This window comes from Aquila chrysaetos, chromosome 21 (assembly GCF_900496995.4).
Source record: "Aquila chrysaetos chrysaetos chromosome 21, bAquChr1.4, whole genome shotgun sequence".
Taxonomy (NCBI): Eukaryota; Metazoa; Chordata; class Aves; order Accipitriformes; family Accipitridae; genus Aquila; species Aquila chrysaetos.
Window position 1 is genome coordinate 8,787,477 of NC_044024.1, and position 12,234 is coordinate 8,799,710.

At 42.6% G+C, this 12,234-nt stretch overlaps 1 protein-coding gene across 17 annotated transcripts in view; it reads left to right on the forward strand.

Annotated features, from left to right (window-relative positions):
- Window positions 1–281: 281 nt before the first annotated feature.
- MAP7D3 (MAP7 domain containing 3) overlaps window positions 282–12,234 on the forward strand; it is a 47,847-nt gene continuing 35,894 nt past the window's right edge. For 4 of the 17 annotated variants that reach the window (XM_029996514.2, XM_029996518.2, XM_029996517.2 and 1 more), the window contains exon 1: window positions 283–446. In XM_029996514.2, the coding sequence (XP_029852374.1) occupies window positions 443–446 (4 nt within the window). In that variant the 5' untranslated portion in view covers window positions 283–442. Of the gene's footprint in view, window positions 447–12,234 lie in introns of all 17 variants that reach the window. The other 13 variants (XM_029996513.2, XM_029996516.2, XM_029996520.2 and 10 more) reach the window with 9 other exon arrangements.

Sequence of the window (12,234 nt, forward strand, 5' to 3'; positions counted from 1 at the left end):
GCGGGCTTCGACGCCCCTTTCCCCGGGCGTTCACCGTCCGCCGCCCCGGGCGGGATGGAGCAAGGGGGACTAAGCGCCTTTCCCGCCACCGCCGCTTGAGGCCCGCGGCGCCGCCGGAGCCGGGCGCAGCCCCCCGGCCCCGCTACACCCCGCTGCGCCAAGCCAAGCCCCGCCTGCCGCCGCCGCCCTCCCCGGCCCCGGCGAGCGGCCGCTGTGTGAGGGGCCGGCGCCGGGCGGGCGCTGCCCTGCCCTGCCCTCCCCCGCGGCGGCGCTGCCGGGCGGCGCGGAGCCTGCGCACTGCGCTCCCGCGTCCCCCTTCTGCCCGGCCGGCAGTCGCGCGTCCCGGCGCTGAAGATGGCGGAGGGCGGCGGCGGCGGCGCGGCCCCCCCCCTCCTGCTCTTCCTCGTCCTCCTCCTCCTCCCTGAAGGGGCTGCGGGAGCAGATGGGTGAGAGCGGGCAGCGCGGCCCCGGGCCGGGAGGGGAAGGAAAGGGGAGTGTGTGTGTGTGTGGGGGGGGTGGCTGTCGCGGCGGGGGCGGTCTGGGGACCCCCGCGCTCCCTCGGCCCAAGGGCACGCACGGCCCGCCTTGGGGCCGGGTGCCCCCCGCTCGCCTTCCGCCCCGCAGTACGCCCGGCCTCTTTCCCGGGGCGAGGAAGGGGGAAAGGGGCACCGGGAGCGGGATGTGGGGCCGCCGCAGGCCGCCGGGCTTTGTGTCCGGCTGGCGGCGGGCTGAGGGAGAGGCGCTCCTCCCGCCGCCGGGGCTGCCCGGCCCCGGCCCCTCTCCCCGCCCGCCGGCCCGGACGGGTCTGTGAGGCTGCGGAGCGTCCTTCCACCCACCCCCTGCCCCCCCCCTCCCGCCTCCTCCAGGCGTTAATCGCTGACTTGGGACCTCTCGCAGCTTGTAGGCAGCAGCAGAGCCGGCTGCAGGACTGCTTCGTTGCACGATTCGCCCATTTTTCACCACTCCTCGACGGTCTGAACTTCTCGGTTTCTCTGGTGGCTCTTGCGTTCAGGCTGACAGCTATTGCAGATGGTTTGTCTCAGCGATGTGTCCGATGACTGCTCGGAGCCCCAAGTGCAGAAGGCAGGGACAGTCTGTGGCATTGATTCCTAAGCAAAGATTGGATAATGCCTTAATTCTTTTTTTTTTTTTTTTTTTTCTTTTAACTGGTGTCTTAAGAGGGCTAAAGAAACTCTACTTTGGTTTTGTCCTTGGGTGTGTTGATGTGCCTATTTATAGTTAGGGTCCTTAATAATATCATACTCTGAAATTAGTATTGTGCATGCATGATGTATGTTCCAAGCATAATTTCATGGCACATCTCCACACGTTAGCTTTGTGGGCGAGCCATTAGAATAGATAAACATTTTCTTATCCCAGACAAAAAAAAAAAAAAAAAGAGGAAAGAGAATTGTGGTTTGATCTAAACTAACTAACTTGGTCTATATACAAAAACTACTCAGACAGCCTCTCGCTTGGTTGTTTTCAGTGTACCTGTGTAATTACATAAAGAAGAGTGCTGGCAAAAGGTCCTGAATGCACAACTCTCATCTGGCAGTCTTTCTTCTTCAGTGTGTTCTGTGTCAGAAATATTACTTAATTACTTTTTATTTCTCTTTCAAAATTAAGACAATCTAGTGCTCCAGAAGGATAGCGATCTGCCAAAAGATAGCGCTTCCCACCTGCACAGACCATGTCTATTTGATCCTTATCCTGCCTGCTAGAACTGCTGAATTTTGTTTTGTCTGTTGGATGCGCTTGTACTGTGGCTCCTAAGTTTTTCTAAAGATGGGCACCCACATTTGCTGGCAACTGTCATGACCTAGATTTAGTCCCAAAACTAGAGGTGAAATGTTCCTTGAACCAGGCGACTCCATCTCCCTTTAGGTATGCACATGTTCTAATATGCACATCATGTTAAAAAAAAAAAACAAAACAAAAAAACCCAAACCAACACAAAACCCCTCACTAGATCCTGGAAAGGCTAGACCTTGAATTTTTTTTCCCTGAGGGGTTGCAAGTCACTGAACCAGAATCTAAACTTCAATTTACATGAATGCATTTCTAGCAGTTACATGCTAGAAGATGAACTCCTTGCTAATGTGAATTGAAGCAATGCTGTCTGTGAGTGTACAGGCCACTGCAGTTCTGCTTGTGGCTTCTTGTCAGTAGCACTCCCTCAGTCTCTTGAGAAAGCAAATGATGTTTAGAAATCATCCTTGCAATCCAGTGGTTAACAGTGGAATTTGCAAGATAATTGCCACTGTATTTGCTGCTGTTTGGAGAAGTTGTGAGCAGCAACCAAGTCTGATACCACAGCTGTTTGGAGAAGATGTAGAAAAAAAAGACACCAGGAGGAACCTCGTTCGGTCCCGTGCTACTGTTCGGCAAGTTCAGAGAGGGACATAACTTTGTCCCTTTCTAAGCTAAGTTGGCTGCGTGGGGAGTTTCTCGGTTCCAAAATGCCAGCTAACTAGAATGCTTGCACACAGTTTCTGCTGGTCTGTGGGCAATTATGTCCTTCACTGTCTTAATCAGTCTGGAGAACAAGCATCTATACAAAACAAATATAGTGCCATGCACCTTCAGTCCTTTGCCAGTGAACTTCTAGTTGGGAATCTCATGTTTAAAGACAATAAGTATAAATGATCAGCATCTTGCTGAGAAACCATGTCTCTTTCTGGTAGTCTGGCGAAGAGTATACCTTTTGTATAGTTACCTTTTGTATGGTTACCTTTTGCATGGGTTCCTTTGTGGGTCCTTATTGTAAGACTCTGCTGGGTTCGTGTTCCCTGCCTCTGCTCTCTGTTACCAGCCTCTTGATACTGGTTTGATATGTGGCTGATTGATGCTTGTTAATTATTTTAGGCCTTGAAAGTGTAGAATTCCATGGTGCCACTTGTTACTAACTTCCATATCAATGTGGTAAGTTTAAGAGGAATCTTTTTCTTGCCAATTCAAGATAGTATTGAGGTAAGGAAAAGGTGTTTCTCTTCGAGTATCAACTGTAATTAAGATTCTCCAGGCCAAGTCATTCCTGCTGTGTCAGTTCTCCAATTCCTTTGCAATAATTTTCTGCCCTTACACACTTGTCCAATCTTTTTTCCTTTAGGTGGACAACAAAAAGCAGAATTTGCTACTAAAACTAGAAGTCAGTTAACATTTCTAACAATGATGCATGAACATCACTTAACATTAGAAATTAATTGTGATTGCACACTGTGAAACAGCAATGCATAAATGGTAGTTGCTTACTCCATTCTTGTGATCTATGCTTGCTGCTGTCATCCTTCAGGGAGGAAGAGGAATTTTTGCTCCTATTCTAATACCATAAGCTCTGTTGAGCTTGTTAAGATTGAGAAGAGGGGAATAGTCAGTTACTTGCGGTCTACTCAGTAAGTGAGGTTTTTCTTGGGTAGTACAGGTAATCAGAATAAAAAATACATATAATTTAAGCTGTTGTAGCCTACATTTATTGTTTTATCTTCATTTTCACTGAAATACTAAAATCTCCTATCCTGTCTTTTGTAGTACCGGTAGTAGAGAACGTGTATTTGCTTTTGGCAGAGCTTGGCTGTGCTGTTGCTAGGATTTCCACTGGTGTATTGAATCATTGTTGTGAAGGTTGTTCAAAATAGTATATTAAAATGCTATATGTATATTTTCCTTTCCAAGACCTACATGATCTTTTGGGAAACCTGTCTCAAAGCATGGGACAAAAATAATGTGCCTTTTTCAACAAATCTAGCTGCAGGCATAATTTCCATGACCTACATGGCCAAGCCCAGTTTGGTCGGAAGTTGTCTAATAAAATAACAGCCTCATTCCATCTAATCAGTTGTTTCTCCCTGTATAAGTGACACCGTCTGGCTCTGTCTGTCTTGCCTGGAGCACAGTTCCTGGTAACTTCTTTACCAAACACATATACACAGAATTGGCGTGAAAAGAAGGCTGGATGAATAACTAATAGTGAAACTTCATTGCTCAAGCAAGTAGTCAGGAACATGCACAGATTTGTCTGGTCTCTGGGTAGTTATAAAGCATAACTTAAGAACACAAGTTCATACCAATACCTATGGAAGTACTAGAGAACTCCTTGGCAGAGTCTTGGTGGCAGAGTCCCACAACAGAAGATGGTGAGTGCTGTCTAGAGAAAATTAGTTGGGATCCAGAAGCGTCTGTCAGTCAGACAACCGATGAATTGGCCTATGCATCAGAGCTGCTTACTGGAAGAGAGAAAGGATCCAAATTCAAAAGTAAATTCTTAAAAGCCTTTGCATTTTACAGAGTGATTGTGAGTAGAGGCGGGCTTCAAAACTTGTCTGGGAAGCTGCAAGACAAGGAAACTATTCTTTTGCCAGGTTTCTGATAGCATGGGGGTGCTACAGTAAAGGCATCTTCAGCATTCAGTTGTTGTCTTACTTGGTGGTTTTTGTAGGAATGACTAGTACATATTCCATCTGTGGAGTAAAGGTGGCCCAGCGACTGGGGCATTCAGCTGGTGTTCACTAGGTCTTGCTTCAGTTTCTTGTTTTGTGAAACTCCTAATAACTTTGGAGAAGGTCTTTAAGGTTTTCCTGTGCTTCATGTTTTTTCAGTGCATGAAAGTAGTAGTTACACTGCTTTACAGAGTGCCAAGGTGGTAAACACAAAGAACTGCACAGAAATTTGATTTTGCGTAGATCCCAGTGGTGAGAGAGAACACTCCCAAGTCAGGCTGAGAACTTAATGTAATTGTAATGGCTATGAGCCTTAATTTCATTTTCTTCTTGTTCATGGAAATGCAATAGTATGGAGTAGGGATAATTTCATGCTGATTCATAAAGATGTATGCTACGTATTAGGTGCTTAATGTTTTGAAGATTACTTCCAGTTGTAAGTGGTTTATAAAAAAGGTTTTATTCTAATTTAAAACTTTAAATTCTTGAGATTTCTCCAAATGCATTCAAGAAAGACATTCTCCTTGCTGTAAAGCAAAAAAAAAAAACCAACAAACCCATGTGTATATACAGGATATTTTTTGACATTTCATATACAGAATGTTCCATTCTCTACATATTTCTTCATGTGTTAAAATTACAAAAGATAAATTTGTATTCCATGCTTCAATTCAGATGGAAGTATTAAACAAATATGACTTGCAAGGATCATAACTAATGATGAGAGCCCAGAGATGCTGTGGCTTGTACTATCCCTAACTGTGCATGGCCTTAAAATGTGACTAGAATTAAGGACTGCTGCTTCTTTATACACTTGTGTTTTTCAAGAAGAAAATGGATGGGAATATTTAAAGTACTCATATGCTATTAATTCCCAGTTCTTAAAGTGGTCAGAGAGTTAAGAAGAAAACCACTGGGGTACTGTGAGATAAATGGAAGAAATACTCTGGGTTAGTCATAATCATAGGGGTATCAAATGCTGCTGGCTGTCTTTAAACTTGATTAAATAATTGGTGATGCTTGCAGTCCTGTTGTGGAAGGATATCCTGACAAATAAAATTCTGAGCATGCAATTTTAATGACTTGTATGAATATGACTTATCAGATGACTTGCGATATTTTAAAAAAAAACTGGGGACTTCAAATTCCTGGCCTGCCCCAATAAATTAGCGCCATTTAGCTTCCAATTACGCAGCTTACAACCAGGTAACTCTTAATTGATGATATGCTTTCGATGTGTTGGCATATGCCTGTCCAATAATTAAAACTGTTCTAGATGCTGGTGATTAATTTGTTTGGAGTGTGGGATTCATGGAAGAAAAATCAAATGTTGCTTGAAGTGTTTTTGTTTGAAAGAGAAGCCTCAGCTGCCCTGCATAATGCCTCAGCCATCCACCCTATATGCCTGTGGTGTTCACTGTGTACATAAATGGACACAAGCATTTGCTTTTAAGGAAGGCTGGCCTAGTTGCTTGACATTTGTTTTCCTCTAAATTATTTTTATTTTCCAGGCAGTTTGGAACTTCGGCTTTCTAGGTGAAGGATCCACACCTGCAGTTGCCTTTGAAGCAAACAGTTAACCACTAGCCGTGCTCAGAATTCCTCTGTCTTTCCTCATAGTGTTTTTTGCCTTCATAATTCACAAGGAACTTTTAAAATACTGGTTTATGAGTACTTAAGTGGCTCCTAATTTACAACCTCTGCTGTTTAAATGCACTGACCTGAATCTTGGGAGGGAACAAAGATACTGTAGTGGCCTGTGAATTGCCTTCTCTGGGCAAGTGTTTGAAAGCTTCCAAGTGTTAAAATTCCTCTTCCAAGTCCAAGAGGAATTGGCTATAAGAATATAGAAATCCTGTAGAGATCTTTATACTTAAAGAACATAATTTAATAGAACACACTTATTCATTTGAAAGTTTATTCTCTGCTTAGTTTTGCCAAGAGAATTTCTTAAAGGAGCATATTTTTGCAGTGCAGCATTGATCAATAGTATGTAAGTTGTGTTCTGGACATTCAAAACTGAGGATGGTTGTTTCCAGACAGACCAGATCAGCAAGTGTCACCTTACTCACTTTCAGATTTCTCTGAAAGACTCTGCCACTAGGTAGTGAATTAAGCAAAAACATAGTCTCTTTATTGGTCCCTTTCGCCCTTTTATCCTGCTTGGTTTCTCTACACCTGTTTGTCATTTTTCACTTACCCATTCTTCAAGCTCTTTGGCGCAGGGATCGATTCGGGCCTACTTTACTCCATTACTTGTAGTGGAATGCCTCAGAGCTTTCATTTTTTAATTAGCTAGGTTAAGCATACAGTTTTAAGAAAACTTGCAGTTTAATTCCTTTTACATTTTGCACCACTGTGTTCTGCTTTAGGCAGTGGGTTTGCTGCATTAAACACGCTGTGGACCTGTCAGTGTCTTATAGCACTGTTCTGGTGCAGGTCTGTATTGAGTGATCTGATTTGAGTCTGGAAGCTGGTCTCTTGGGGGTAAATACCAACACAGTCCCTCTTTTTCTGAAGCAGAGACAGTGTTTGAATGAGCTCTAAAGTTGCCATAAGAAATTCGTCAAGTGTAAAAGGCAAAAGCAGTAGTTTTCACTGCTATCATGTAAAGGAGCTATTATCCTTACATCTAAAGAAAGCTCAAAATTGTGTTTTCACAGGGTTTGTCTCAAGTTAGTTGTGACTTGTAGTGCTAGGCTGTGTTCTTTGCTGGCATTGTTTGGGCTGGGTGTATTAAACAATAGCCAGCCTGCAAACAAGAGGACAAAAGCATTTACAAGAACATGACTTTGAGCAAGCAAAAGAAACCAGACTGCTCAGGAAAGGGGGAAGTAGCGGATAGAAGTTAGCTGATTTTCAGTGTTAGGGATAGTGCAATATAAAAGAAAGAAATAATACAATGGGGAAAACAGATGTGAAAGAGGAGAAGAGAGCAGAAGTTTGTCTTGAAGTTACTTTTTGCAGTGGCTATGCAGGAGTGTGAACAGGAGTCAATTTAAGGCAGCCTTCAGAATTGGAGGAGTAAAGCAGAGGTAGCTGATTTCTGTCTAGCTTTTCCTGACGCTTGAGCTGGAATGGCGGTAGGAACTAAACTGCTCAGACCAGGTTAGAAGTGGGACTGCTCTGATTTAAGCCAGTCCGATGTGAGGGACAAAACAGGTTAGAAATTTTTTTTTCTAATGTACTTCAGGAGCCTGAGGCATCAGAAGGTGTTATTAGAGAAAGAAAATGTTCTGTACAGCAGAGTGGCTACTAATAATCTTCCACTCTGTGTTTAAGACTCCACCATTTTACCTTTTTGGTCATTCTGTAGCTGTTAAACTTGTGTCTAATTCTGTCAGGTTTGGAGTGTTTGATCTGTATACACCTATATGTAAGCATTTAACTTATGTCACATAACTACTAAATTTCACAATGAATCCACTTGAAATTGTGTGAGGGCATATTTGTTGTATAAACTGCTTTCATTTTAGTCCACTGTATTAGGATACTATGGAATTTCCACTATGCAGAAACGAATAAATAATGATTTCTGTTACGCTTGGGAAGGTTCACAAGGGACTTTTAGTCATAGTTTATTGCATCAGCATTGCAGTCAGTGTCTAATATATCTAAAAGAAATCACTCAAGGTGGATGAAAGCAATTTCTGTTTGTTTTGCAGTTGGCAAGAGGAGTTTGGAGTTGCCAACCCACAGAAATGGTGCAGAAATATTCACTTTACATCTAAAATGCAGCCTTAATGTATTCTGGTGGAGAATGTTACAGAGAGTACAAATACCTTAGTGCCTTGCTCTTTCGCTGAGAAACATATAATGAGTGCTTTAACCTTTCCAAAGCTCTGGCTTCCCTGTGGCTGTGTCTTACTAAGACTGTGCTTCTAGACAGCAAAGACAAGACAGCAATGCATGGCCGTTTGCTAAAGAACACAATTGGGACTGTAAGGCTTCTATATCCTTTATGCAGGAAGCATCAGCTCTGAAGAGAGGTCATTGTGCAGATAAGCTTGGTAAAGCACAATGGAATGTACAGATTAATAACTAATGCCAGGTAGAACAGGGAAATTATCTGAGTTGTGTTAAAGCTCACAGAGAGTTGGGAACGTGTGAATTGGAGAAGTATCCCCTTTGGAGGGCCTTTTTGGCCAAATCATGTTATCGTATCAAAAGAGATGGTGAAAGACTGTGTTCTTTAAAAAAAAAAACAAGTGACAAGTGGATCATGCAGAATGCAAAGCCTTTTCAAGTTTCTTTGGGAAGGTGAGGAAGAACTGTGGGGAAGAGTGTGGCAAAGGGCAAAGTGAAGGCAGCAGAAAGCCAGTGAGTGAGTGAGAATAGAGTATCTGCTGTGGTTCAGTTTCATTTCTTTCAAGGGGTGAATAATAGCATACCTTACTAATAAAGAACCCCAAATTGTGAAGCTGGGTGTCTTTTCCAGAGAAGGGAGTGGATTTAGCTTGTCAGCCCTGTGTGCACAGTACAGGCAGTGCTTCTTACCAACCTTATGATGGCTTCTGCAAGAGTTGGTGACATCTTTGTCCTCTTTAAGCATTGTGATGGCAGTTGCTTTTCCCATTAAGTAGAGAGAAGTATAACTCTTGGCTGAGCAGTGTGACCAAGGTTAAAATAAGAGGATATGAGTGACAGCAGGAATCAGTAAGGCTCCATAGAAGACACATTTACAGTACGTATCACTAGCATTTAGACTAAGGACGGTACTCACCTGATGTGGCTGTTGGACAGTGGTATAGCACCTCTGACTGTAGAAAGTTCTTGGAGATGGCTGACAATTCTTTTAAGGACAAATTTTGATTCCTTGGTCTGTGCTTGTATTACATTCAAGTTTGGTTTAGATTATGTGCTTCCCCTGGGGAAAAGTGTACAGAGATCAACCCACAAATTAACTAGCAACCTTCCTGGTCCCTCTCTGATCATGCCCTAGGCTGAATGAATATGGTAACATGTCTTTAAGATTGCTTCAGCTGTATCTTTGTAGGTTTCCTTATAAGGCCTAAGTAGTGTTTTGTTAATGATGTGAATTTTTTTTTTTTTTTTTATGTTTCCAGCTCTTAATCTGAGTGTGGATGTTTCAGGATAAGTAAAAACTTACATTCTTGCAGATATGTCTCAAATACTTAGTTGTGGAGCTGCTAATTCATATACTACAAAGGCATGCTTGTGTCAAGAGTTTTCCATTGGGATCAATACTTGTGATGAACTGAAGAAATCATCCCAAACTGCCTTGAACATTGGGAAGAAAACCAGATTGTTGTAGAGAATTAGCTGCAGAAATGGTCTTAAGAGGAGGAGGAAAGCACATAAAGGTAATAAAATAGGTATCACATGCAGGGAATAAATATAGAATGAAAGTGTGCGAATAGAGTCTGGAATAAGGATAAAACAACAGGAAGCTCTTCTGGCCTGCTGAAGCTGAGAGACATCGTGCACTGCTTTCTGGAGATCTGTGTACTTCCCATCTGGTGACTGCCCAGACAAAATAGGAGAACCATCTGGTTTCCAGCTGGTCCGTCAGAAGGTGCCTACTGGGAGGCTCACGTGTTTGGTTGTGGAGCCTGTCAGTCCTTGCAGCCCAAAGACGGGACGTGAGGATCAACAGGGAAAGACAGAAAGAAGGGGGAAGGCAGGGAAAAGAGGAATACGTACAGAGACGGCTTTTCTGCTCATGGTTAGAAACTTTCTGTGTTGTCTGCCTGTTTGTGTGAGGGTGCATCCTTCTGGTGTCCTTTAAACAACGAGTAATGGTGTAAAACCAATACCTGATTTTTAAAGCATCTAACATATGATCTTGCATCTATTTGTCTTAACCTGTGTTAATTAATGAGTAGAAATCGGCTTAAAAGGCAGTGCACAGAAATCTCAAGCTTGAATGCTGACTTCCCTCATCTTTCCTGAAAGCATGGTACAAAAATTATTAAAAGAAGAAGGATCTGAACAGTGTTACTGAAAAGGATTACTATCCACTAGACAAACAGTAGCTGCCTGTAGTGGAGCAAGACAAAAATGGCATCTTGCAGATTTGACACAGTTTGCTATGAAGACAGATATTTTGCTGGGAAGTTCACTTTTGGTTTATGGATTGTTTATTGGCTTCTTGTTACCTGCTTTAAACTTTTATGAAAACACTTAGATTCATAACAATGCTTAACATCCAGGATACCTGCTAACTGTTGTTTCAAAGGCTTAGTCTGGGATTTTTTTTCTTTGTTTGCTTTGCATACGGAGTCATTAAATCATAAGAACCAGAAGGATTACTGTGAAAGTCGGCACGTTCTGCTCTCCTTTCTGGTTCGGCATGGAAAGGGAAGAGCGAGTGGGGCAGCATCTGGCCGGGTCACAGATGGTGGGAGAGGCGATGGGATGGAAGCCCTAAACCTTGCTAGGTGAAGGGACGGAGCCGCTTCAGTCCCTAATGAGGTTTACTAAGAACAGCAACTGTGTGGGTCCTTTGACAGTCTTGGCAAGGGCCAAGGGTATTAACTCAGTGCAAGGATTGAAATAGAAATAAAGTTTTATTTTTAGCACCGGTCTCTTCAGGGCATATTGGAAACCTGATAGGCGAAGGGAAGTATCATCGTGCTCAGCGCGAGGGAGGCACCATCGTACCTGCGCGGTTAGCGTGATCGTGAGCTGGAAGGTGAAATTGGGAGAGTCAGCTTTATCTGGCACATTGCCTCCTGCAGTGGCTGGTTCCTGGTGTTTCCGTTGGTTTGGTTTATCCATGATACGCTTGGCCAGACACATAGTGCTAAACGGTGGTGAGGGTGCAGAAGGAAAACTGCTTCCCAAATTAGCTGACCATTTTATGTTCCAAATAGCTCTATTTTATTATGCATGAATGCAGATATTATTATTGGCCACATGTGTGGCTTGTAGTTTTACGAATTTTAGCTGAAATGTTTAAAGGTAGACTACTGTAAAATAAGCACACGCATTATGCTGATCACAAATTATAGTTGTGAAAGCCTTTAGTGACTACTGTGGGAGGGAAGCTTGGAATAGAAATGAGACTTAATTTGCCTCTAAGAGAATTTTCTTCTCTAGGAAGTTTGCTGAATATATCCATGAAGGCAACCCCCTGTAATATAGCACGTGACACAGGTTGTAGTGAAATGGTTGTTAACTGGTTTCCTGTTCTGGGGTATCCTAATTAATCACAGAAGTATTAGGCTTATTTTACAGAGATAGTTAGATTTTGTGGAAAATTCTTTTCAGTGAAGCTTTGCTCCGTAGCAGACTGCTACATTCATTATGGAAAACTAGGCAAAAAAACTATAGACACTCATGCCAAAACATATTTAAATGTATTCAAAATTAAGATTTCTTTTATCCTATTAAAGCAAAATAAAATCTGCATTTTTTTAAAAGGTTGCAGAATGCAGAAGTATGCAATTCCTTTTCTCTTACTGTAATAGAATGTGGATTTTGAAAATCACGGTTTCATATTGTAAATTTACCATAAAATTGACAAGGGCTGTAAAACCTGTCTGTTCACCTGAGACTTGGTGAAATTGAGTTCACACATCTTGGGGATGCATCTAATGTGATGGCTGTTCCCCTCTTAATAATCTTTTGTTCAAATCCCCAGTTCACTTTTAATTCTAACTTTCTGTTAGTTAAATGGATTGCTTCTGTGTAACATGAATGTGCACTCCTAGTGCCTTTAAATCTGCTACTTTCAAATTTGTAAGCATGTTGTTTTTATTCAAATAATGAAGCATTGAAGCAGTGAACATAAATATTTGAACTGACATACAAAAAAACCCTGACATACAAA